This window comes from Protopterus annectens, chromosome 9.part0 (genome assembly GCF_019279795.1).
Source record: "Protopterus annectens isolate FY-2018-M chromosome 9.part0, PAN1.0, whole genome shotgun sequence".
Lineage (NCBI taxonomy): Eukaryota > Metazoa > Chordata > Ceratodontiformes > Protopteridae > Protopterus > Protopterus annectens.
The window spans coordinates 864,975,364-865,002,730 of NC_056743.1; the positions used below are offsets into that span (position 1 = coordinate 864,975,364).

Consider the following 27,367-nt stretch of genomic DNA (forward strand, 5'->3'; position numbering starts at 1 on the left):
AAGAGTTGATAATTGTATCAATGCTGTAATATAAAACTGGAAATCATGGCTTACTGCAAACAATGCTTTTATTTATAAAATTATGGAAAAGCTTGGCTTGTTGCTTAGAGCTTCATCAGGCCGCCATGTGCTGTCACTTTTCATTATTCACCCTCATTCCATTCATTTATTCATACAAATAAAAAACAGCATGTAGAAACAAGATCTGAAAAATTACATATGTAAAACAGCATTTCAGTGATGTTTTCAGTGTAATTCTACACTTGTTGTAATAACTGAAATCCATCACTGAAGTCTTTCCCATGTGTACGATCTAGTATATGCTGCCTTCAGCTTCCCAAAAGAACAGCTTAACCAGCCCAGCAATTTAAACCCATCCAAAAGACCTTCCCTCTGTAAAGACAGCACTATTTAGGTAAATAAAAAGCAAAAATTACCTCTTATTACATCAGTTTTCCATCATTGCTAGCAACAAATACATAACATATACCATTTTTGCAACTAAAATCTCACGTTTTTTTTCAGGATTTTGTTGCAGAAAGTATAATCTGTGGGTCATTAGTCCAGAAATGGTACTTGAAACTGGATGAAATCTTTTCAGGCCAAGTTTGTGTAGTGTAAATTGTTAGATGTACATAAATAATTAGGTAGTATAAAGATATAAAAAAGAAAATAAAAGATACACTTTGAAAAGATTCTCCTTTTTGGATCATAGGCTGAGTTAATGTTCCCTACTTTTGTTCATTTAGTAAAAACCTAAAAGTTCCAAACTCAGGGACTTCTGCACATCCACACCAATTCAGACCATGATGTAAGGTACTTGCTACATTGGTGCAGGGATGGGGTGACACTGCAGCTGCCTTAGCACCAAATTGTAGAGGACATTGAATGCAACAAAGTGCACTAATATCAATTCAAACTGGTTTCGGCTATCCAGCCTTCATCAGTGAAAAAGCATTTGTGGTGCCAAATAATTCATGAATATTTATAGAAACTGCCAACCAATGGAAACATGGTTTAGTCCATCCCAAACACAAATTTGCAGTCACATTCAAATCACTGTATAGCCTTAATGTAATAGAGGCATTATAAACTTACTATTAGTAATTTTAGTGCACTTTGTTGCATTTATGCTCAAATAAATATTTATTTTATTATTTTGGTTTCGAAGTGTTTATATGCTGCAAATGCTGGCCACTGGTGTTTTACTATGAAATACCACTGATCCATGACTTGATGATGTAGGACACCAGTTCCTAGAATCAGGCTGGCTGACCTTTGCCTCTAGCCAGTCAGCTGAGGCACCTATGCCAGAAGAAGCCAAGGATGCATCTCTTAGTGGGCACTAGAGATGAGCCTTTTTCATTTCCTTCAGTCATTGTTGAGGCAGAGGATGAATGCAGGTTTGAGTACATGCTACATAAGGATGAAGTAATTCCCTTTAGTGACCAGGTAACATGTAAACATCAGACACAGCCATCTGAGCCTATGGGTTAGACCTGACCTGCTTTCTAAGTACTGGTCCTTGTGTTAGTGATTTTACTTAAATCTAGATTGTATGGAGCGTCATCCAACTTGTCCACTCATGAGAATCTCTTGATGGCTGCTGTCTTTTTGATCAGAAAGCAGGCCAGGAGTTATTCTGAATGATACCTTTCTGTGAGAGGACTGAATTGCTGAGACTTGTGGTAATTAACCACACTGTGCTCCACTTACAGGCAAGAAAATGAATGCTGATGTGGATCTGGGCTCTTAACTTAGTGACTACATGGGTGCTTTAGTATGCTGACGTTTAAGATTATGAACATAGGGCTTCACTAATAACAGCAGGGTTGTGATTTGACTCATAAAAAGCTGGAAAGGTTGTGAGACATGCACACTAATGTAATGAACATGTTAAGTAATGGTGTACAGGGATACTGACATGCAGATGTACCTAAATGCAAAATGTCTGATATTCTGCTGAATGGTGACTAGTGGGTAAGATGAACACAGACAAGGACTCATTAAGGAGGATCCTCAGTTGTATATATTTATTTCTGTTTCTGGGTGGAGTTGTCCACTGTGAGACTCAGTGTTATCTCTGCCATCACTCCTGCACCTTCTGTAGATGATATCGCCACAATTCTTTTCTTGCTATTACTGCATCCAGTCAGTTGTAAAGTCCAATATATTGACTTAATGGCTTTGGCCATCCACATCCATTTGATACTGTCAGGGCCCTAATACACGCGTACCGCATGGTGACTCTAGCAACTTGCTCAGTGCTCCAGCTTGACAAACCTCTCAGACGTCTCTAATTTTAAGAGACATACCTGATATTGGCTCACAATTCTGATCCATCCCTCCTAATCCCTCCTAACTAGTGATTTTGTTTGCTCTATTACACTTAATAAATAATGAATATAATTAGAGTTGCATACGTCTTTTACATTAGAAAATGCATGTTAATTCACACTTTTTTTTATTCTGTCAGGCTCACGAGTTAATAGCACTAGTATTTTAAAAAGGATCACTGATTGTCTCTGATTATTTCTGGATTTGTACTTCATTTTGGTGTTCCTTTGTCTCCCACTATATTCTGCCTACCAAACTCGGACTTTTCAAACTCTCTAACATTACTTTCTTCTTATCAGCAGCCATCCTCCCATAAATGTAAGTAGATGCTGTGGAGAAACACAGCCTGTTGAGGATTCTGTCACAGTGACAGTGGACTGTGGAGAACATTTGTAATAGAAGAGCACTTAGAGCCAGGATAAATTACAGAGATGCACTTGTGACCCTGTCTTTTCTGCTGTACCCCACTGACATCAAATTGATTTTACTTCCTCTGTAGGCAGCTAACTACCCAGTTTATCATGGTCTTCAAAAGCAGGTCAATGTAACCAGCAACAAGAGACTAGAATGATACTGATCACTTCATGCTAATGGACTTAAGCCTGTCTAAGTAGCACTTAACTTTAAATTAAGTAGCATCTGTTACTGACTGTGCCACTGATCAGCATTGTTTGGTTTCTTTACTTAGGCTCGCCTCGACAGTCAGAGTGAAGCTGTTGCTCTTCAGGCGATCCGAAATGCCAAAGGAAATGATTCCTGCGTGGATTGTTGTACTCCAAGTAAGTGAGCCAATTTACTGTTCCCCTTTCAGTATGTATTGCAGAGAGATGATGGAATCTGTGCTGAGTGCATTGGTGATAGAGACTGAGACTGTCACTTTATAGTGATAAGAGAAAGCACCTTGACAATGCAGGCCGAATGACTTGTTTAGCAAAATAAATGGAGTTTGGTCAAAACATTTTTTGATTGTTATTAAACATCTGCTGAGTCTCCTCAAGGGGAAACAATGAAGACCAACAGAATGAATAGTTAGATAGAAGAATAATAGGTATACTTGTATGTACATTTACATAATCATTGTATATTTATATATATATATATATATATATATATATATATATATATATATATATACATACATACATTTACTTAATCAGTGGTATACTTATCTATACATTTAAATAACCACGGTATACTTATATGTACATTTACATATATGTTGTTGTATCTTTCAGCTTTTCCCAGTTAGAGGTCGCCACAACAGAACTCCAGTCTGCTAATGATTGGCAGTAGAATTTTACATGCCGAGTTGCCGGCCCTGATGCACAACCTTCAACAAAGGTACGCCCATTCATGCATGTCTCCACACAGAAGATGCTCTAGCTGAGAATCGAACAGGACAACGTCTTACTGTGAGGCGACAACGCTACCGCAGCACCACCACCGCAGTACATTTACATATATGTACATTTACATAATCAGTGGTATATGTATCTGTACATTTAAATAAGCACGGTATACGTATATGTACATTTACATAATCAGTGGTATACTTATTTGTACATTTAAATAACCACGGTATTCTTATATGTGCATTTACATAATCAGTGGTATACTTTTCTGTACATTTAAATAACCACGGTATACTTATATGTACATTTAAATAATCAGTGGTATACTTATTTGTACATTTAAATAATCACAGTATACTTATATGTGCATTTAGTCACTGGTAGTTCTTATGTCAAATGAATACCACAGGCTGAAAAACAACTGCATTCTACAGTGTGAGAGACATTGCAGGCAATCAATAAGTGACTCAGCAATTCCTGTGCTACACATTCATGGTACTGTTTTATTATGGTACTAAATTATAACACACCCATTTCAATGGAATGGTAGGAGACCACTGGTCACATGAGTACAAGACAAGATAATGCACTAGAATGATTCACTTGCACTTCGGGGCATGTGTTGGAGATTATGTGAGTGGTAAAACACCATCAGATATGCTGCAAAGTTAACATTACAAAATTGTCATAAGGATCTTCCTTATGTAGGTCAGAGGTAGCTGCCTGAAGAAATAACTTTAATTCCCAAAAGCTATACAGACCATACATCTCAAATGTCCAGATTTTTGTGCCATAATTTTGCTCTGTTCTTCATAAAATTTGTGATTCTCTGGCAAATCACTGGGATGATTTGAGGACTGAAGTCACTAAATAATGACATACATTTGAATTTCAGACTTCATATCCTTCAGAAAAATGCATGCTAAGACAAATCCTGTTATTGTATTAAAAAGAAAAAATAATGCTGGGAAAAAACAATGGATTACCAAAGATCTGCCTTCATGACGTATGAAGAGTTTAGAAGCATTTATTGAGTGTTTTCATATGCAAAAGCAGGACTTCATCAGAATGCCTCCTGTTCTTCAAGCAGCTTCCTATGTTTATTAGAGCAATATTTAAAATCCATCCGTATTTTGGGACCTTTGTCCCCACATTATTCCAGTCCTTGCCCAGATTTCTGCACTAAGAGTTTCAGAGTTCTGGTAGAGACAATATTCAGCTTGTCAGCTTCTCCATGAGAAAAAAGTCATCCTCCAGATGTGAGGGCTGCTGATCATCGTACAGTGAGTGCAGAAGTGATGAAAAACTTCCTGCAGACTCGTATGCAGAAGTTTACAGGACAAGTAGGCATGTTTTGTAGAAACACATCAGCTAAGTATGAAGTCTAAACACCGCTGGCATATACAATTACACTGTGCATATTCATATTTTTTACTATATCTTAATATTTTGGCTGATTTGTAAATGTCTGAGTACAAGACAGGAAGACTGAGCCAAGAAAACTTCAAAGAAAAAGGGAAATACATAATTTATTTAGGTTTTAATTTGTCATGTGTTCAAAGTGTGATTTTAGTAGGTATAAGTCCTGGTTTAGATCTGACTTTAACAGTTACTGTTTACCTCTCAAACAGGACTTTATGCAGTCTGAAAATTAAGTCATGGAGTCACTTGGAGTCTGAAACCACATCAGACATCTGGTCACATTTCACATCTGTCTGGATGCAAGTTCTGCAGCACGACGGGGTGCGTGACAAGATAATGTTGCACCACAGATTTCACTTCTGTGAATCACACATATACGTTGTGATTCTGCAGCATTGTAAGACTGTAGAAAGACATGCTATACTGACAGCTTCACATTTAACTATGGAAGGACGTAAGCTTGAGAGAAAAGTGTAACTTTTTATTTATATTAATTGCTGTTTTGCATGGAAAATTTGAAATAGTGAACTTATTATCAAAAATTAAAAACTAATATCTGTTTTAAAAGTATGATTCTCTTGAACATAACAATGTATTAAAAATGATGGAAAACAGAAGTTTTCTTTAAGTCTGACTGTACTTTGAAATTGTTTAGTGAAGATTCCTGAGCATGCCAAAAAGATTAGTGAAAGGCTTGACTTTTAAATGTTACGTCCTATGTCAAGTTAAATAAAAGTAACTGGTTTAGAAGGTAATTTCTATTTCAAAGGCTAGAAAAGAAACTTTTCAATATTAAACTGCAAATGCATGAACAAAACTTTAAAAGTCATCCCACTAACAGTAACATAGCCATTTGGGAGGGAATATAACTCACAAATTTCAAATGCTAAAAAAAAGCTCCTTTCTAAGAAATCATCTATCAAAAGGTATCTTATAATCTGGAAATCAGACATTGAAATCATAAAACTATTATATTATTATGATTGCTTGATAATGGCTGGACAAAATGGAAATTTAAACAAGTAAATTTCATGAAACAAAGTTACAATTTTCATTTAATGGAAACCAAAACCACATGTGCTTGAAACTGATTTAATACAGTTTTATGCATAGAAGGTAAACCCAGATGATTACACCATATTACTGGCATAGAGTTTCATCATATTTTACACCAAACTGGAGAACAGCCATGACTAATAGTGTTAAGATAAAGAGAATGGAAAAGTTATGATGAGATTAAAAAAAAAATGCTCAAGTTTTGGGTGACTTCAAACAAGTGATTTACTATAAGACATCCTAACTGATTTAATGAACCAGATGAAGTTGGAAATTTCCTTATGTGGTAACAAAAAATATTTTTTGGAATTGGTGCTATGAGGAATTTATAAAATCTCAGAGCAAAACACTCATTTTGACCATTACAGCCTTAGGAAACAGAGAAAATTTTAAAATGTGCCATACTATTACAACTTGTTGATCGAATGACTAAGTTTTAATAATGCTAGTAGTGTAACAGTTAAGATTATTTTGAGAAACTGAGAAATTGCAATCCATAAGTGTTTTAGTAAGGTAAATAGACTGCTGTAACATAATTATCAAATAAGAGAAATACAACGGTCTTGTTATATTAAGAAAATAATTTTGAATAAGCAGAAAAAGTATTAATAATAGATGAATTTTTGAAATAGCATTCTAGGAGTACCGAAGGTAGATATTAATGTCATCAGAAAAAAAAGTGTAAATGGAAGATTTGTACCATTCAAGATAGGATAATGGATAGATGAGGTCAAATATATATATATATATATATATATATATATATATATATGTATATATTCATTTACTGTTGTAAGAATTGGTGAATGTCTACCTCTGCTTTGTCTGTGATTGACAGGTGTATGAGATCAGTCCCTTAGGTTGGGGAAAATACCTTTTCCCTGGGGATTGTGCAGTCTCAGATTTAAAATAAATAAGTAATGGGGAGCTGGTTGGGAGTGCAGGGGATCTACCCCCACAAAAAAGACATTTTAATAGTTGCATGCTCCAAGACTATTCCTCAGAGCTTGCACAAAGGCATGTCAGTGTTACATTTTAATCATTTGATGATGATGCTGTTTAGCAAGTCAATGTTTGTGGGAAACTTGATATTTGCAAATATGTATGCATGTATGTGTGTGTATATATATATATATATATATATATATATATATATATATATATTGAAGGGCCTAAATGAGACTGATGCATGGTGTCAAAGCCATGGTCTCAAGCTAAATGCAAAAAAAATGCGTAGTAATCCCCTTTGGAAAAAACAAAGTACCCGCAAACTACAACATAGGAGCTAATCCCCTGAAATCTGAAGAAGAAATAAGGGATCTAGGGACCCAAGTAGATAGCCAGCTTTCCTTTGATAACCATGTTGCCAAAGTGGTTATAAAATCCTTCTATGTGACCCATGTAATCACGAAAGGGTTCGCATCAAGATCTAAGGATGTAATGGTGCCCCTCTACTCTTCCCTCATCAGACCCATTATTGAGTACAATGCACCAATTGGAATGTACCTGGCTGGACATCTCCAGCAGCTGGAGAGACCACAGAGGTACCTAACCAAGAGGATTACTGGCCTCAAACAGTTGCCCTATGCAGCACGATTGAAAAAGCTAAGACTGTTCTCTGTTGCATACCGTTTTCTCAGAGGCGATCTCTGTCTAAAGTACAGAGCCATGTCCAACCCAGAATTGTTGAACATGCTCCATCTTAGCAAAACCAAATCTACTCGAGCTACATGCTCTAGGGATATAAACCTCAACACAACAATGAATAGAACATGCTGGAGGGATAAATTCCCTTGGCAGAGACTTCCCTTACTATGGAACAGGGTCCTGATCTACATAAGATAGAGCCCCTCACTATCACTCTTCAAGAGGAACCTTGATGAGTGGATGGGTAACAGAAAGTTCACACCGGGGATCACACCAACAGCACTACTAGATAGGGGCCAAGGGTACTAGCTGCTAGTACAAGGGTCTAGGGAACTACTAAAGAGGCGGTGAATACCGCACAACGTGACTGGGCTAATATATGCCTTCAGGCAGATAGCCCAGTACCAACCTATATATATATATATATATATATATATATATATATATATATACACACACACACACACACACACACACACACACACACACACACACACACACACACACACACGTTCCATCCCATTGGTCGATTGTGTGTTTGGTTGACAGCTGTTTAGTCGAATGTTTATGATTGATTAAACAGCTGGTCAACAGGTTTCCAAAATCAAACATTTTCCAGAGGTGGGGAGTATGCCCTTACCCATGTTTGTGTGATCTTGGAGCTAGTAGTATATATGATTACCAGGTTTATAGGGAGCACAATACTGAAAACACAGTAGTCCAAACTCTCCCTGTCTTATCTCCCTTCTTGACCCTTGTTAGTGCTTGTTCTTGGGTCTGAACCAATAGGGACATTTGTGATTTGGGATGTTTCTGGCATTGTGAACATCAAAATTGTTATGCCGGTGTTACCAGTTTCACTACAGGTTACATTCAGTATCTGATAGACAACCATGTGTGTGTGTGTGTGTGTATATATATATATATATATATATATATATATAGAGAGAGAGAGAGAGAGAGAGAGACACACACATATTGGTTCCATTGATTTGGTTGACAGGAAGTTTGATAGCTGTTTAATCGAGTGCATTTGGTTGTCTATACAGAGAGTCAAATGGTTTGCAAGATAGACAATCCCTGGGTAGGAAAGTATTCTCTTTCCTTTGGGATTGTGCAATCCCGGATTTAGTGTGTATAATTAGCAGGGTGTAGGGGTGAGAGAGGTGCAGGATGTCGGCATTCTTGTTAGTCGACCAACTGAAGGTAAATCATATATGTGTTTGCATGTGTATGTAGGAAATAGAACAGCCTTACCAAGTACCATTCTTGACTGGAACTGACTGCAAAAAGGTACCATTTAAATAGACATGAATGTAAAGATTAGAATAAAGAATGCGTATTGAGTTGACACGTGATTAAGGAAAATTTAACTTCTGTCACACACTGAGTAGGAATATAAAACTTACTTGAACAGATGCTTTAAATGAAATGTATAGTCGATTTTACTGCTGAAAAATAATTGTCTTGAAAAAAAAAACATATAATCAAATATATAACCATAAACACTGTCAAATATGGTTTATGGCATAAGGTGTATGCCTAGGAATGCTCACACATTTATCTGTTGTTTGTACAAGAATGCAAAGTAAAAGTTATTGATACTTGCATGTACATGAATATATGCATGCATTAAAAGAAATCTGTTGTTTTGATTGCATGCTGGATTACACAGCTTGCATAAAGTTCATAAATTGTGATGAGATTAGTAAATGCATTTTACTCATAGAAAACCTGGAACTTTTTTGGATTTGTTGTTAAATCGTCAGCACAAAGAATTAAAATACAGAATATTTTCTGAAAGATGTCCTAGAATGAGAAATAATGTGGAGAAATCTCCACGAGTAGATTACTGCTGTGTGGGAGATGCTAGGGCATGCTCTAAGACTTAAAGGTTTTATCTCTTAATCATAATAATCAGTAGTCCTCAATATATGTTTGGTAGACCCTTTATGAGATCTGATAGGAGCTTATAAAATAAATAGTATGTAGCACATTAAAGTGAGAGGATGCCTGAGGAATGGAGAAAAAGTGTTTTGGTACCTATTTTTAAAAATAAAGTTGATGTGCAGAACTATAGTAACTACAGAGGGATTAAAGTGATCAGTCACAGCATAAAGTTATGGGAAAGAGTAGTGGAAGCTAGGTTAAGAAGGGAGGTGATGATTAGTGATCAGCAACCTGTTTCATGCCAGGAAAGAGCACTACAGATGCGATGTTTGCTCTGAGACTGTTGATGGAGAAGTACAGAGAAGGTCAGAAGGAGTTGCATTGTGTCTTTGTGGAGGTGGGATTACATCAAGGATCAGCTCTGAGCCCTTTCTTATTTGCAATGGTGATGGACAGGTTGACAGATGAGATCAGACAGGTGTCCCCGTGGATTATGATGTTTGCCGATGACATTGTGATCTGTAGTGAGAGTAGGGAACAGGTGGAGGAGACCCAGGAGAGGTGAAGATATGCTCTAAAGAGAAGAAGAATGCAGGTCAGCAGGACTAAGACAGAATATATGTGTGTGTGTGTGAATGAGAGGGAGGATAGAGGAATGGTGAGGATGCAGGGAGTAGAGGTGGCGAAGGTGGATGAGTTTAAATACTTGGGATCAACAGTTCAGAGTAATGGTGAGTGTGGAAGAGAGGTGAAGAAGAGAGTACAGGCAGGATGGAGTGGGTGGAGAAGAGTGTCAGGAGTGATTTGTGACAGACGGGTACCAGTAAGAGTGAAAGGGAAGATCTTCAAGAGGGTAGTGAGACCAGCTGTGTTATATGGGTTGGAGACAGTGACATTGACAAAAAGGCAGGAGTCAGAGCTGGACGTGGCAGAGTTAAAGATGTTAAGATTTGCACTGTGTGTGACGAGGGTGGACAGGATTAGGAATAAGTATATTAGAGGGTCAGCCCAGGTTGGAAGGTTTAGAGACAAAGCCAGAGAGGCAAGATTACGTTGGTTTGAATGAGGAGGGATACAGAGTATATATTGGGAAAAAGATGCTAAGGATGAAGCTGCCTGGTAACCGGAAAAGAGAAAGGCCTAAGATAAGGTTTATGGATTTGGTGAGAGAGGACATGCAGGTGGTTGGTGTGACAGAGCAGGATGCAGAGGAGAGGAAGAAATGGAAACAGATGATCCGCTGTGGCAACCCCTAACGGGAGCAGCCGAAAGAAGAAGAAGAAGATGTAGCACATTAATGAATCTTACTGATTTCTCTAAATTTGTTGCAGTAGTATATGTAAGGCAAAACATGCATATATAAAAGTGTGTTGTTTATCCAATACGCTTGCAAAATTTTACTTTTTACCTTAAGTCGATACATGTTTGTAGTGAGTTTGGCCATGTTTCTACTTTTCCTAAACTACAAAATAGCAGCATAAAAGCTTGAGCTAAACATTTAAGTAAAGTTATTAAAATTAAAGCATTTCTGCTTCAAAATTAAAGGCAAAATATGTAAGGTAAAATAATAACATTTTATTTTGTCAATAAACTCTATAGTCGTATTCCAATGCTTTATTTAGAAGATGCTTGGTTTATACCACAGGTAACATTCCTTAATGTTGGTATTTTTTTCAGCATCATATTAAAACTGTTAGATACTTACTTGTGACCTTAGACAGTATTTGATAGTATTTAGGTCACATCAAGCTTTAGTTAATTCTTTTATTAGTGTACTGTTTTTAGAAGTCAGTCTTCCCCTTTAAATGTAAATTTTACATCACATTCCTAACCCCAACCAGATTTACTTCCACATTCTTTGATAAACAAATAAAGGCTATGTAACATGGACAGTTTAAACATACTTCCTGTATTACCTGTTACACCTGTTCTTTCTCATCCATCTTCACTTAATTAATGGCTGCTCATTGTGTTGATCCCATCATTCAATAATCAGGTTGTCTTCCTCACAGACTAAAGTGCATTGCATGAGGTCACAAGCTGCATGTATTATACTTTAAGCTTACTTGCAGAACACATGAGAAGAGGACAGTAATAACCTAGTAAGATTATATGGATATTCATCAGAAGTGTATTTCAAACACCAGAAGCCTCTTTTAACTTAGCATAAATGTGCACGCTAAAGCCAAAATAGTGCTACCTGAATCTGTTAGCTAGTATCAGTGTAAATTATCAAATAAATAACTGTATATGTGAGTGTATGGCATCTTCAAGGGCAGCTTGTATCCACACATTAGTACTTTTAATGGTGGCGCCAGTTAGGCTAGAATTACATTCCTCTCTATTCTTAAATACCTTCATTGCCAGCAGACTTTTTCTGGTGCAATCCAATACATTGACTTCTTGCAAATCAGTCCTACAGTCAGACTGCAAGGTGCATTGCATTGTGCAGATTAATACATTTACTAAGTATATAGTTTTTTGAGGTTGTAGTATGTTTTTAACCTCTCAAGCGTAGTATAGCTCATTTAAATAACTAGGCTTTAAGTACATTTATAATGGAGGAGTATTACGCACTGCAGTCTGGTGTTTTTATTTTCACTAGTGGAATGGAATGTAGCTAGATCTGTGCACTGTTTCTGAATACCCCATAATGTCTGTAATGTCTTACAAACAAAATACTGAGCTATTGTAAATTTCCCTAGCAATCATATGGCTGGCTTTTGTTATATTAGTTAAAAATGTAGATTATTAGTTTCAAAGTCTCACATCTCAAGGCAAAATATATAAACAAAGTTGTGCTGAGCTCACTAGGGCCAAACAACAATTCCCTAATTGTGGGAAAGTATGCCACGACTAAAATTGTAAAACTGGATTTTTGTAAAATGTACATAAACCAGGTAATATATATTCTATTTTCTTTGCATACCAGGCCTGGTTAAAGTCTCATTTGCTGATGTCACTGCAGTTACTTAGCAAGTCTGCTGCCCAGAATAAGATTATACCATTTTTTAGATATTTTTCTTCATGACTGGAATTAGCATTACCACCAGAAATATCTGCTTAATCAACTCACATGCACATGTTCACATTTTCCTAGGCACAATACAATTTTTTTATATTACCCTTTCCATACTAGCATTTCCTAGTAAATCTTTCGGTAAAAACAGAACTATTCCATTCTTTGAGGGAAAAATGTGTATAAGAATTAGGGTTATTAGTTCTTAGCCCCCCCCCCCCTTTCACACACCACCATGAACTGAAAGTCCTGTGCAAACAACACAAAATGGTTAATAATGTAACATTGCATGTTGACAGAACCTTAAGCATTGCACAATTTCTTTATATTTATAACCACATCACTGGAACTTCTACTACTGCTTATCTGATAATACTAATAACAACAGAGACCCAATAACATGAAAACTCTTTAATGAACACAGATGGCTTTCTGTCCTTTTAAAGTATGATACAGACGTTTGAACTCTGATCAGTTTTTGTGCATAGCGGATGTGTTTTTGTGAACTTTCAGACACTAGACATTTTACTACAAGTAAAGCAATGATAGTGGGTGGGTTTTTGTGAACTTTCAGGGTAATAAGTCATCATTGTGAGAACATTTTATGGATAAAGCTGTACACTATCCTTCCTGTCACCATCTTAAAAATTAATTTTACTTCTAGTCAATACATTTTTCAAAATTGTGAATATATTGTATGAAATGAGTTTAGTATTTCTTGGCTTAGTTTATGCAATATCAGAGAGTGTAATACCGTAATATATATATTTACCAGTGAAAGCATTTATTGGGCAGAATATTGGTTTCAGTAGCATTTTTTGATACATAATATTGCTTCTAATATTGTAATGATAGAATGTATACAGGATTGCTGATAAGGGAGTATTATAAGAAAAACAAACTGCAGACTCAGGAAACACTCAGCAAAAAATATAAACAGTACTTTAATGATCCACAAAGCTTTTGAGTATGTATACCCTTCTTCAGTGTATTTCTAAAACAACATTCAACATAAAAGACTCCATTTTATATAGTAATTAAGAAAGCATGTGACACAGCCCCCAATCACAATCAACTTTTAATAAACTCATTAAAAGCACAAAAAGCAAAGCTTCAGAATATAAAACACTCAAACCATTATGTACATATATGAGAAATGATTAATGCAACTTCATTTTAAGAATAGGTTTATTGCTAACCATAAGATTAATACCTGCCTCAGAATCAGCTTGAAAACAAATGATCCAATTGAATTTATAGACCTCAAGCCTATTATTTAAGTCTCCATCTCTAATATTCTTTAAAACAATTTGTATAACCCTAAATCTAAATTCCAAGATAATTCCCTTTTCCCATAACATAGTTAGCCAAAACATTTGTTGTAATACATCTCAGTAGCTCCAAGAGATGTTCAATAATATGGTCCTTAAGCCTACATGTATCCAAGTCGAGCTTTCCTGGTAAACAAATAATAAATTAAATAAATAAATACATCTATTTACATTGTACAAAATTTCTTTATAACATAGACATTTCCTAAGGTTAGGGCAGTTTCTATAAGGAAAACTGGGTCTGATTCCAATAATTTGTTTCAGTTCTGGCAAACTTTCTAAAATGCTCCAATTCTTCAATATAACATTTTTACCTTATTCTAGCCTATTAAAAGTTGTGGTATAATGTAAAAAGCCCTGCTTATTTATATACACTATTTCACTATTCTGTGAGCTATGTTCCTCAAAAAAGGATTTTGTCAAAAGATATCAGTCCTTTAAGACATCAGATTTGATTTCATCCAAAAAGTCCTCACTATACACTCTTTCTTTAAACCTTGAACCATCTCATTCATTTGATCAATACATATATCATTATTGGTATCCAACCTACTCACTCTTAATAGTTGACTCCTAACTATGCTTTTAAAGGTATGGGGGCATGCTTACTGTGCCTATGAATATACCTGTTTGCCTGAACATCTTTTCTACATATATATGTTCTGATGTTGTCATCCAACTTAGTTAGCTTCACATCTAAGAAACAAACTTCCCTAGCAGAAAACATAGACTTCAATTTCAAAAAGGCTGTGGTATTATCTAGAGAATCTACAAAATTAGCCAACTCAAATTCATCGTCTTCCCAGATCATGAAGACGTCATCAATGAGAGACTTATAAAAAGCCACCTTAGAACTAAGATGGAGGGTGCACTATATACAAATCTATCTTCCCGTTGATAAACCAAGAGATTGGTGTAGGTGTTAGCAATGGATGTACCCATTTTTACACCAGAGGATTGCAAATACAGCTGCTCATCAAAAACAAAAATACTGTTAGTACTAATTCTAGTAACTAACATATAGTTTCAACTTCTCTGTTATGCATTAATGAATTTTAGGCAGTCAGTACCACACAGGAATCACAAGACAAGGGACTGTAAAAATTTAAACAAATCAATTGTGTTGTCATTCAAAAATTGCAGATTGTAAATGGCAAATAAAGTTTGCAGCACTTGAAAACTCAATTCTCTTAAAGGTACTTTCATCCTTCAAAAAGTCTTCCATGCCAGATATATAGTCATTCTTATTTAATATTATTACAGTACCCCCTTGTCATCTTGTTTTACTTTTTGTGATTTTAATAAGTTTATTAACTCTGGATTGTGATTGGGGGCTGTGTCACATGTTTTCTTAATTACTATATAAAATAGAGTCTGAAGATGAATGTAAGTACCTGAAAGCTTTGTGGATCATTAAAGTATTGTTTATGTTATTGCTGAGCATTTTCTGAGTCTGCCGTTTTTTTTTTATTGTTTCGCTGTTTTGTACAGACTTGCTCTGCAAGAATACTGAAGAGTAAAGATAGCTAAGTGACACACAAAAGTCCTTCTGAATCAGAATATTATACCCCTGATGCCATACAAGAGTGCATGAGACTGGTGATGTCACCAAAGTAACTCTCAACAAAATGTGATTTTTATTACTGACTCCCTGTTGTAATTCTAACACTCAAGTGTGAGTCTTGGAATTACAAAAAAAAATCCAAAAATACAGAACGTTAAATTTTAAGCATTGCTGTTCTCTTTTAAAGTTGTTTTTTGCAAGGGCAGGGAACATTTCCCTGTACCCCCTGATGTGGGGAGACAAGCCCCACACAATTACCCAAGCTTACATATAGCAATTCCAAGATCACCATGCTTCTGTGACTTCAGTCACCCATGCTGTTCCAGGAGTTTCACCAAAAAGTCTCAGAATATCAAAGTCACTAACACTTGGCCAAAGAATTGTTAATACTGTTTGTGATACACAAAAGAACCCATATTTCTAGTAACTGGTGACGTCTCAATTGGCTACTTACAAGACTCGGTTTAATTGCTTCACCTCATACCTCCATACTAGAGATCCTAAAACTGATGGTGTTACCTAAATGGCTGTCCACAGAATCCCTTAGATTGGTAATGTTACCTGAGGAGCTGCTCACAAGTGTCCTTGATAAAATAAAATAAATAAATATTAGTGGTGTTAACAATACAAGTTCCTTAAAATAAAATAAATAAATGTTAGTGGTGTTAACAATACAAGTTCCTTAAAATAAAATAAATAAATGTTAGTGGTGTTAACAATACAAGTTCCGTAAAATAAAATAAATAAATGTCAGTGGTGTTAACGATACAAGTTCCTTAAAATAAAATAAATAAATGTCAGTGGTGTTAACGATACAAGTTCCTTAAAATAAAATAAATAAATGTCAGTGGTGTTAACGATACAAGTTCCTTAAAATAAAATAAATAAATGTCAGTGGTGTTAACGATACAAGTTCCTTAAAATAAAATAAATAAATGTCAGTGGTGTTAACGATACAAGTTCCTTAAAATAAAATAAATAAATGTCAGTGGTGTTAACAATTCAAGTTCCTTAAAATAAAATAAATAAATGTGAGTGGTGTTAACAATACAAGTTCCTTAAAATAAAATAAATAAATGTGAGTGGTGTTAACAATACAAGTTCCTTAAAATAAAATAAATAAATGTGAGTGGTGTTAACAATACAAGTTCCTTAAAATAAAATAAATAAATGTCAGTGGTGTTAACAATACAAGTTCCTTAAAATACAATAAATAAATGTCAGTGGTGTTAACAATACAAGTTCCTTAAAATACAATAAATAAATGTTAGTGGTGTTAACAATACAAGTTCCTTAAAATACAATAAATAAATGTTAGTGGTGTTAACAATACAAGTTCCTTAAAATAAAATAAATAAATGTTAGTGGTGTTAACAATACAAGTTCCTTAAAATAAAATAAATAAATGTTAGTGGTGTTAACAATACAAGTTCCTTAAAATAAAATAAATAAATGTTAGTGGTGTTAACAATACAAGTTCCTTAAAATAAAATAAAATAAATAAATGTTAGTGGTGTTAACAATACAAGTTCCTTAAAATAAAATAAATAAATGTTAGTGGTGTTAATACAAGTTCCTTAAAATAAAATAAATAAATGTTAGTGGTGTTAACAATACAAGTTCCTTTTAGAGTGCTTGAGACAGATGTTAACCACTTGACGTTCTACACCACTTTTTTGAGTGGAAATGTTATCCAAATTACTCATTGCAAGATTTTCCAAGACTGGTAGTATCACTGAGGTAATACCAGACTAAACTTGGTAAATTTGTTGGTATTGCATAAACAACTTTTAGTCACAATTACTGATGCTTCCCAATAATCTCTACAAAACAGTCTCTGAGATTCTTGGTATTTTCCAATCAATTCCCAAAACAAATTTGGAGGCTGGTGCTGTCAGATAGTTGACTCCTCACAAAACTCTTCAGAATTGGTTGTGTTTTTTTACTCAATTCCTTTCAAAATTAGAAATATTAACAAATGTCTCCCAAATGGCTTCCCATACTAGGGTGTCACCCATAATACCCTCTGAGACTGTGAGACTGGTAGGGCTGTACTCCAGTAGCTGTCAGAGATGTTGAAGATGCTGCTTATATGATTGTTCCCTTGAGTCCCTGAAGTTGATGGTATGACTCGTCATTCCAAGTTTGACAGATGAGTCATCTAAGTAACTTCCCTGCAAGAGTTCCTAAAAACAGGTGCAAACTGTGATGAGGGAGAGACTTTAGAAGACAGTGAGGGATGTCATCAAAATTACTGACAGACTCATGGCAATCTGACTCCAGTGTAAAGTTAGGGCACTATTTATAATCTTAGCCTATGTCCCACATCAGGGTTGCAATACTGAGAAAAAGAGTTTATTCAGACAACGGTTGTAGAGCTTACTAGATAAATAGGACCATATGAATTGGTGTTGATAATGGGTGACCTGAATGTACATATTGGGACACACAGAGCACTTTTGGCTAACATCAAAGAGTGAAACAATACTAATTTCATGAACTTTAATCGTACGTTGACTTAGGAATGGGGCCATTAGGAATGGGGTCCATTCCCATCATGGTATTAGAAACCCAAAAGACTTGGAGAAATTAAAAATGACAGGACGATATGAGGAATGCCTGGGTCCACTTAGGTGGATCAACAGGAATAAAGAAGAAGTCATTCTAGACTTCTGACTGGCAAATGGCTTGATAGTAATCAACACATCATACAGAAAGAGAGACAGTCACAAAATCACATACAAGAGTGGCCAACATGCAGCTCAGGTAGACTTCATCTAAGTAAAGAAAGGGCACTGGGGTAAAATAAGTGATTGCAAAGTCATCCGAAGTGAAACAGCCAGCCCACAACATAAACCATTGCTTGTCACAATCAGCTGCAAGCAGTGGTCAGAGAAGGCTCTAACATCAACAGAGACCAGGCTGAAGACCTGGAAGTAAAGTGAAGAAAAGCACAGCAGTTCAAGCCATTACTCAGGGCTCTAGTGCCTCAAGAAAAAGAGGAAATAGGCAGAGCTGAAGAAGAAGAATGGCAGTGCCTAAAAACAGCTTGTGTGAGGACTACAGAACAGGTATGTGGCCAAGGCAGGTATGGAAATAAGGTACATAAGGAAAGCTGGAGGTGGAATACAGAACTTCAGGAGGTCATCAAAAGAAAGAAGGAGTACAGGAAAAAAATAGGAGATAAAAAAATGTGCCAGGCTAGGCATGGATACTGGTTGGCTAACAAAGAGCCTAAGAGAGTCATTTCAGTTGAAAACAACAAGGCATCAGAGGCACTGCATTCTGAAAAGTGACTCAGTCGATGGCACAGTGAAACTCTATCGGGCTGTAAGGTAAAGACAGTAAGATAAAGAAGACAGTCAGCACCCATCATAAGCAACACCAGCATCAACCTGCTCACCAATCTACAGGATATCAAAGGCAGATGGAAGCAGTATTTCCAGCAGCTTCTAAATGAAGAAAACCCCACAGCAGTTGTACTGCCCCAAACGCATCCTATGAAGAAAGAAGAGGAGGAGCTCACCATAAAACAAGAACAGCACTAAGGAAAATGAAGTAAGGCAAAGCAGGAGGCTCAGATGAGGTCACAGCAGATTTGATAAAGATGTTGAGTGAGATGGGAAGAAATGGCTCTTGAGGATACCCATAGGAGTATGGAGAGAAAGGCTTATCCCAGATGGCTGGAGAATAAGCATGCTAGTGCCAGTGGTCAAGAACAAAGGGGACATTCACAACTGTGGGCAGTACAGAGGGGTCAAACTCCTATTACATTGCATGACAGTTCTGGAGAGGGTGACTGACAAATGAATATGCAGAGTACTAGAATGTAAGATGGGAGATGAGCAGTTTGAATTCAGATCAGGATGCAGCACAACTGACCAGATGTTTGCAGTGAGACAGAGAGTTGAAAAGAAGCTAGAAATGAGGAAAGAGTCCAAATGGGCATTCCTAGACTTAGAGAAGGCATATGACAAGGTCCTAAAGCTGATTTGAGCAGTCCTGGGATGGTTCAAAGTAGGTGTACAATTTTAAATTCCTAGTTACACCAGTGGACTACAGCACACTCAGTCATACTAATATGAATTGCTTATAATAAGATGGATGCAACAATTTTTTAGTTATTACATTGAGGAATCTGTGCTTACCACTACTTGGCATTCTGCAATTACAGAAAGGCCCTTGGGAGAAAATCATCAGTGACATTAAATAAATAAGTTTCCAAATAAATTTTCAAGTGCAGAAGTGTTTAAACAAGGACAGTACAAATTATTTCAAATTCTAACAGGGACTATTCTAATGCAGAATGTATGCGAAAAGTGAGGAAATGTGAATGCATTCAGTGACATTTTTGTGATTAGAGTCATTATCATTTCTGGCCTAGTCTGATGGAGTTATACCTGGACTGGTTATTCACTGTGCAGGGTAGTAGTGTGATAGTTGGTATGGAGAAAAAGGTTTAAGTTGCTATAACTTAAGACACATATTAGGATACAGAAATAGGTATGAATAGGTAGCAAAAATGCAAATAAAACAATATGAACTGCTGGAACGTGATGGCTTGGCCTGGCTGACTTACACCGTGACTGGCAACTTGGTTACAGAAAACCAACAGGGGAATGGATTAGTGAGGAGTGTTAGGAAGTGGATTACTGATCAGTGTGAGAAGGCCAAAAAAGAAATTTCAAGAGAGGTTACCAAAAGTCATAGAGAGGGAGAGAGAGAGGTAAGAAGAACAATAGAAGGAGGTATACTACATAAAGAAGCAATCACTTCATCTAGTGCAATAGTTTCTGATAAGATAGCGGCCTGAATGGAAAAGACTGTGTTGTCATGGAATTCCTTTTACTAATTGCTCTGCATAGAACAGTTTGTGACTGTCTTGCAATTTGTCATGCAGCGGAGCTGTCGAGTATGCTTGTTTTGATCACCCAAATGTATCCCATGACTGACCGTAGTGAAATATCTCGGGCTGATGAGAGCACTAATGGTGATCCTGTGCAATGGATGTCTAACTACTCCTGATGTGGATATGAATCTGCCCCAAGTATGGCATGGAAATTCTCCTGATTCATTTGAAAGTGGGTGTTGGGTGCCAACCAATACTGTCAGGCAACACAGTGTACCAATGCTTGTAGTGACCTGCAATGCCTCCTCATTATTACACATTAGTTAAGGAGGAATGCAGGATGGATTTCAAAAACAATTATGTTTCACTTATTGGAAGGAGCTCAGAGTACCTCCTCACCCTAAGGATAAAAGATTTCAGAAAATGGCTGCAGACATTCTGTGTCTGAAAGATACAAAACAGTAATATATCCGCAAGTAGTTGTGATGTCAGATAAGCTACCGAAGAAAGGACTGATCTTGAGTGAGGCATAAATATAAACTACCAGCAGGCCTGGCTTTACAAATCTAAATGTGTAAACAAATTTTGTTTTATGAATAAATTCAAAAATTCTTTCAGTTTGCTTTTTAGCTTCATTTGAGGACCTGAAATTGTACTGCTGTATCTCATAAGTATAACTGTGTTTTTCTTTTAACTAGATCCTACATGGGCTAGCTTAAACTTAGGCGCCCTGATCTGTATAGAATGCTCTGGTATTCACCGAAATCTTGGAACTCATCTGTCCCGTGTGCGTTCTCTTGATTTGGATGATTGGCCACTGGAGCTCACCCTAGTCTTAACATCCATTGGGAATGAGATGGCCAACAGCATCTGGGAGTGCAACACTCATAACAGAACAAAACCCACCCGTGACTCATCTCGGTAAGTAGCCGCTCATAATGGTCTGGCAAAAAGAGTCTTTTCACTCAGTTAACAAGTAAGAAGTAAATAGTATTTAAGCACTTTAATGGAAAATTAATGGAAAGCCATAAAACACAAAGGATAATTAGAGACCTAAAACATGCAACCTCAGAGTTCATTATATTAGAAAAGGGGATGAAGCTGTGCAAATATATATATATATATATATATATATATATATGTGTGTGTGTGTGTGTGTGTGTGTGTGTGTATATATATATATATATGTGTGTGTGTATGTATTTATGTGTATGTATAAATATATATATATATATATATATATATATATATATATATATATATGCATGCATATATGTATGTATGTATGTATATATGTATGTATGTATGAGGTTATGATGGTATTTGTCATCACAGGAAAGCAAAGTTTGAATTTTTGTTCTTTTACACTGTATCAGAATCTGACAAAATCATTATTATGTGCATGTCCCAAAACCCAAAATTGTTAGCAGAATATAGTTCTCCTGTGTGGTGACAGTTTCATACACAATAACAATACATAACAACAATAAAGGTCTAAATTTTTCCCACTGCCAACTTTTTATTCTACTCATCTTGTGGAGAGCTTGCTCCCCGAAAAAAATAGGATTTTCATTTTTATAGTTTCTAGTCTAGCTGTTTTTCTGTCTCTTTAAGGGGATGGTGCATATGCTGTTCTGTACATCATACTGTCAGTGTACAAGTCCCATGGCGATGGTGTTCAAAGACTCATCTCACTACATCTGGCCCAAAAAACATTTAAAGAAAACCCATTTTGAAGTATGTTCTGCAGTATCATTGCCCATAGAATCTTCAGAACAAGACAGTGCAAGAGCTGTTTTTGTTAATAGGTTTCAGTGAGCTGCACATTGTACACAATACGCATGTTTAATAGCACAATAAAAGTGCAATGGGTAACTGTAATCTACATACGGCAGTAAGGCATAACACAGATTAGGCCACAATGCTTCGCTTTAGCCATACGTTTAACTGGAGAGGAGCTTGAAAGTAAAGTCAAGTAGAAGGACATCTATTTGTTTTTTGTAGGGGATAGTTTGTTTAGTGTATTTAGGAACATTTCAGCATACTTGAGGTGTAATGTTGCTTCAGTATTGTATGCATACCATCTTGCCTTGGTTTTGCAGTTTAGATACATGGTGACCCTATTTGGTAGAGTGTGGAAACACAATATATAGACTGTATTGGCCTTAGCTGCCTTCTTAGTATGGTATCAGAAACTTAGAATTTCTTGAACTATTAGCTGTTGATATTTTGGTAAGAATTAACCACTTGCATTAAACAATAGCTGTATAAGAAATCACTGTAACAACAGGTCACCTACAATTAGCAGGTAGCAAGCATTGTTACATTTCAACACCTAATGTCAGCACCACATGTTAAATTCTAAAGCAGACCATCCCTTTTTATAAGCCTCACCTGCCTCTCCAACCATGAGATTCTAATTCAGCAGGTGCAGGGTGGCACACATATATTTATCCGTATTACTTGTCCACTGCTTTAGTATAAAGATCAGTAGGATTCTGAGAATGATCAACCACCATAACATTAGATTTTCAGAAGTATATAAACATAATTCGTCATAAAGACATCTGTATCATGGCCTTTTCAGCATGCAGGAGTGGAAGCAGAGGACATTTTAAGTATCTTGAAGCATGGAGGGCAGTGGATGTATTTTCTAACAGACATTTCCGAAAGTTAGTCCCTTGATGTTTTCTTAGCTATTCAATCAACTCAGATGGTTTCTTTGTCAGTAGGTGTACAGACCAGTCCTCACACAGTTGGAAAGGAAGAAAATGGGCCTAGTATATTTAAAAAGTCGGTCCAGTGTGGTGAGGCCCATGATGTATGGTAACTGTTTCTTATTGTAAAGTGGGAGTTTCCCTCAGGTTAGACCGCTAGAGTGAAAACTTTAAACCGAATATTTCAGAGAATAATCTTTCATTTACAGTATGGATGATGTGAAATAACACCAGAGCATATAGGTCTGTATCTGATAGAAGTAGTGAATAACACCAGGGCATATAGGTCTATATCTGATAGAGGAGTGAGTAACATGAGAGCATATGTCTATATCTGATAGAGGCAATGAATAACATCTGGGCATATAGGTCTAAACCTGACAGAGGCAGTGAATAACACCAGGGCATATAGGTCTGTGTCTGACAGAGGCAGTGAATAACACCAGGGCATATAGGTCTATATCTCGCAGAGGCAGTGAATAACACCAGAGCATATAGGTATGTATCTGATAGAGGCAGTGAATAACACCAGGGTATATAAGTCTATATCTGACAGATGTGGTGAATAACACCGGAGCATATAGGTCTATATCTGATAGAGGCAGTGAATAACACTGGAGCATATAGGTTTATATCTGATAGAGGCAGCGAATAACACCAGGGCATATAGGTCTATATCTGATAGAGGAGTGAATAACACCAGAGCATATAAGTCTATATCTGATAGAGGCTGTGAATAACACCAGAGCATATAGGTCTAAATCTGACAGAGTCAGTGCATAACACCAGGGCATATAGGTCTATATCTGCCAGAGGCGGTGAATAACACCAGAGCATATAGGTATAAATCTGATAGAGGTAGTGCATAACACCAGGTTATATAGGTCCATATCAGACAGAGGTGGTGAATAACACCAGAGTATATAGGTCTATATCTGATAGAGGCAGTGAATAACACCAGAGCATATAGGTCTATATCTCATAGAGGCAGTGAATAACACCAGGGCATATAGGTCTGTATCTGATAGAGGCAATGTACCAAAACATTTTTTCCAGGAGAATTTCAAATTCAGATTCTAAAATAAAATACTATACACAGTATAATACACAGCAGCAGCATACTGACAAATGCATAAAACTAAAAACTGGATATAATAACATATCAACCAGCAAAATAAAGAATTCTCAGCAGAAGAAATAAATATGGGAAATGCTGACTAGGTAAGAATTGAAATACTCATCTAAATAATAGTCCCTCGCACACACTCATCACAGTCACAACACACACTGATATACACTAAAGCCCCTAACCAACACACTTACACACACATACATACCCGAAATAACACCTAACCATTCACACACCGCAACACCAGAAGAGCTAATTCAAAATCTCCGTACTTCAGGATTTTGAATTTCGCGCTTCTGGTGTTTCGGGATTTCAAGGCTTTGGTGTTATAATTTCAAAATACTGAAATTTGGGATTTCAGTATTTCGAAATTATGAAGGGAACCCATATATATATATATATATATATATATATATATATACACCAACTCTGAGACTGCCATAACTTGAAGAAAAGGGAATATTCTGAGAAATGGCATCTTGGACTTGGTATATGTTAGTATGATCTTTCGGCCATTGAGTCTCAGTATTTTGGGACTCACTCTATCCAGTCCAGAATTTCAAATGGTTACCCAGATATGTCCACCTTCCTTTTTTTCCTGTTTATGTGGCCATTCCCCAAGTTTCCATCCTGGGTCCACTTCTCTTCTACATTTTCATATGTCATCTCCATAAATTCAGTAAACATGCCATCACCATCTAGTATGTAGATGACTCTTCGCTCATCTGCTCCATCAAATACCTTGACAAACTACAACAGCTAACTCAGGAAACCCTAATTTCTGCAGAGACTTGGCTTTATGACTCACAACTCCTTTTAAACCAAAAAAATCCAAACTAATTTTATTAATTGCAAAACAATACAATTATAATCTCTCTTTTTCTTACCATCTTCAAACAGCACTCCAATAGAACTATTAGTCCATGCTGACCCATTAGGAGTTATAATGAATGAAAATGTGAAATTTGATTATCCCATAAAACAAGCTATAAAAAAAACACCAAAAACTTGATGTCCTCTATAGACTAACACTCGAGCTGACAGGAGACATATTACAATAGCATCTTTACTCTTATCACCTCTATGGTGAATCTTAAAACTAGCCAGTCCAACCTGCTTAATCAGTGCTATAAGAAAGTAGCTAAATTTGCAGCCAGTCTTCCTTACAACTCCCACCATTATCTGCCTTTAAAAACATTCTACTGGTTTGAATTTCAGCACTGCTTAATCCACTCACAGCTAGTCACAACCCATAGCCTTATCCATAATCTCGGAGCATGTCCAAGCCTGTCTTACATATAATAACAATATAAACCAAACGGGACCCTTCACTCTGCAGATGAACATGCACTGCAAGTAGCCAAAGCTAATGTTCAGCAACTTACTCTAAACTGTGGAACACCATCCTACTTTCTCTAAAATTAGTTAATAAAAAAGCTTTTAAACAACTACTGGAAAAACACCTGATATACTTACGGTCTTGCTCTTGCTCCAGTCCTGGCTAAACCTATGAAGGTTCTGTACCAGATGCAGCACTTTTTTTTCATATAGGCTCCTCATAAGTAGCAGCTTTTAATCTCACCTTCCTCCCTCACTTTCCTTGTACTTGACTTTATTTTCCACATCCTCTCCAGTTAAACTTAGAGTTTCTTCCATCACTGGTCACTATAGGTAATCTTAGGCCTTAAATTCATTGCCTTGTGTAGCCTTATTTAGATGTATGATTATCCGTTGTACTTTGTTTATTGTATAGTTTTTAAACTTGTGTAATGTATATCATGTGTAGTTCACAGAAAACGTGTTAGACTATAGACAGGTCTGTACATTGTAATTATATATATATATATATATAGAGAGAGAGAGAGAGAGAGATTTTAAATTGGAGTAGCTTACTAAGTCAAAATGCTAACGCATATCAAATTGAATTGACTGAAAGTTTAGCTCTTGTATAATGTAATACTAATCTCTGGGGCTTTTCTTCTCAGGCTTCAGGTGAAAAGGTGTTTTGCCCACATATACCATTCCAGTAAACAAATGCAAATAAAATAAAATAAATGGCTCTCTTAAAAGCTGCCAAAATCAGGGACTCCTAAAATCACTGTGGTAGTATATTTGAAAAGTTGAGGCCTTATAAACAACTTCCCTAACTCCTAAAGTTTCATACTGCACCCTGAAAATAAGTGGTGTTAACAGAGTGAGTGAACTCTCAGCTTCTTAAGCTATGATTAGTCAAAGACATGTAGAACTATAGACATTAGCAGAGATCAAAGACATGTAAAACTATAGACATTAGCAGAGATCAAAGACATGTAGAACTAAAAACATTAGCAGAGAAACTTTAAATGTTATGCATGGACATATAGGTAGCCATAGTAGACTCCAAAGCCTGTAAGTAACATATTTGTAATGTAATTTATTGCAATGTGCTGATCACTAAACTTACAGCAGACTTATACACTAGTTTCAAATGATCAGTTCCATGTTTAGGAACCCAATGTAAAGGATTTAGTATCAGGGAAATATACATATCTTTCATGATGCCTTTATAAAATGAGGTTTGCAAATACTTTGTCCACAAATTTCTGTCCTTTCCCATGGCTTTTGTGGCTGTTTCCTTTATTAAGTTTTTTGAGAGACTTTTATTTCTTTGCTTTTGTCTTCCATTGTCAGTGCACATATGTATCCACTGAAAATAAGAAGGGTAATTTTTCTTTCAAAAGATGCTTGGAAATCTGCTGTCTGATGATTAGATGTTCTATATACTTTTATCTGCTAACATGATTTTTTTAAGGTGCACTGTTATAGATGGTGCATTTTATAGCTCCCTTTCTGTTGTAGGTGAATATGATAAAATGTTTGAATAAAATGTCCAACATCCTGTTTCTCTTCTGTCACAGTAAAGCACTGAATGTGCTTTGTGAAAAGGGAAAAGCGGTAGTGCAGCTTGGAAGTTTGCCAAGCCACACACCAGAGGTGCATGCACTGTCTCATGCATCTGTACATGCAGAGTTGATAGAAGTACTAGTACTTCATTGCTCCCATGATTTTATTTCT

The 27,367-nt window shown here is 36.2% G+C and overlaps 1 protein-coding gene across 2 annotated transcripts in view; it reads left to right on the forward strand.

Moving 5' to 3' along the window:
* AGAP2 (ArfGAP with GTPase domain, ankyrin repeat and PH domain 2) overlaps positions 1 to 27,367 on the forward strand; it is an 823,589-nt gene that overhangs the window by 782,718 nt on the left and 13,504 nt on the right. For both annotated transcript variants that reach the window (XM_044083585.1, XM_044083586.1), the window contains 2 exons: positions 3,026 to 3,116; positions 21,166 to 21,388. In XM_044083585.1, the coding sequence (XP_043939520.1) occupies positions 3,026 to 3,116; positions 21,166 to 21,388 (314 nt within the window). The remainder of the gene's footprint in view (positions 1 to 3,025; positions 3,117 to 21,165; positions 21,389 to 27,367) is intronic.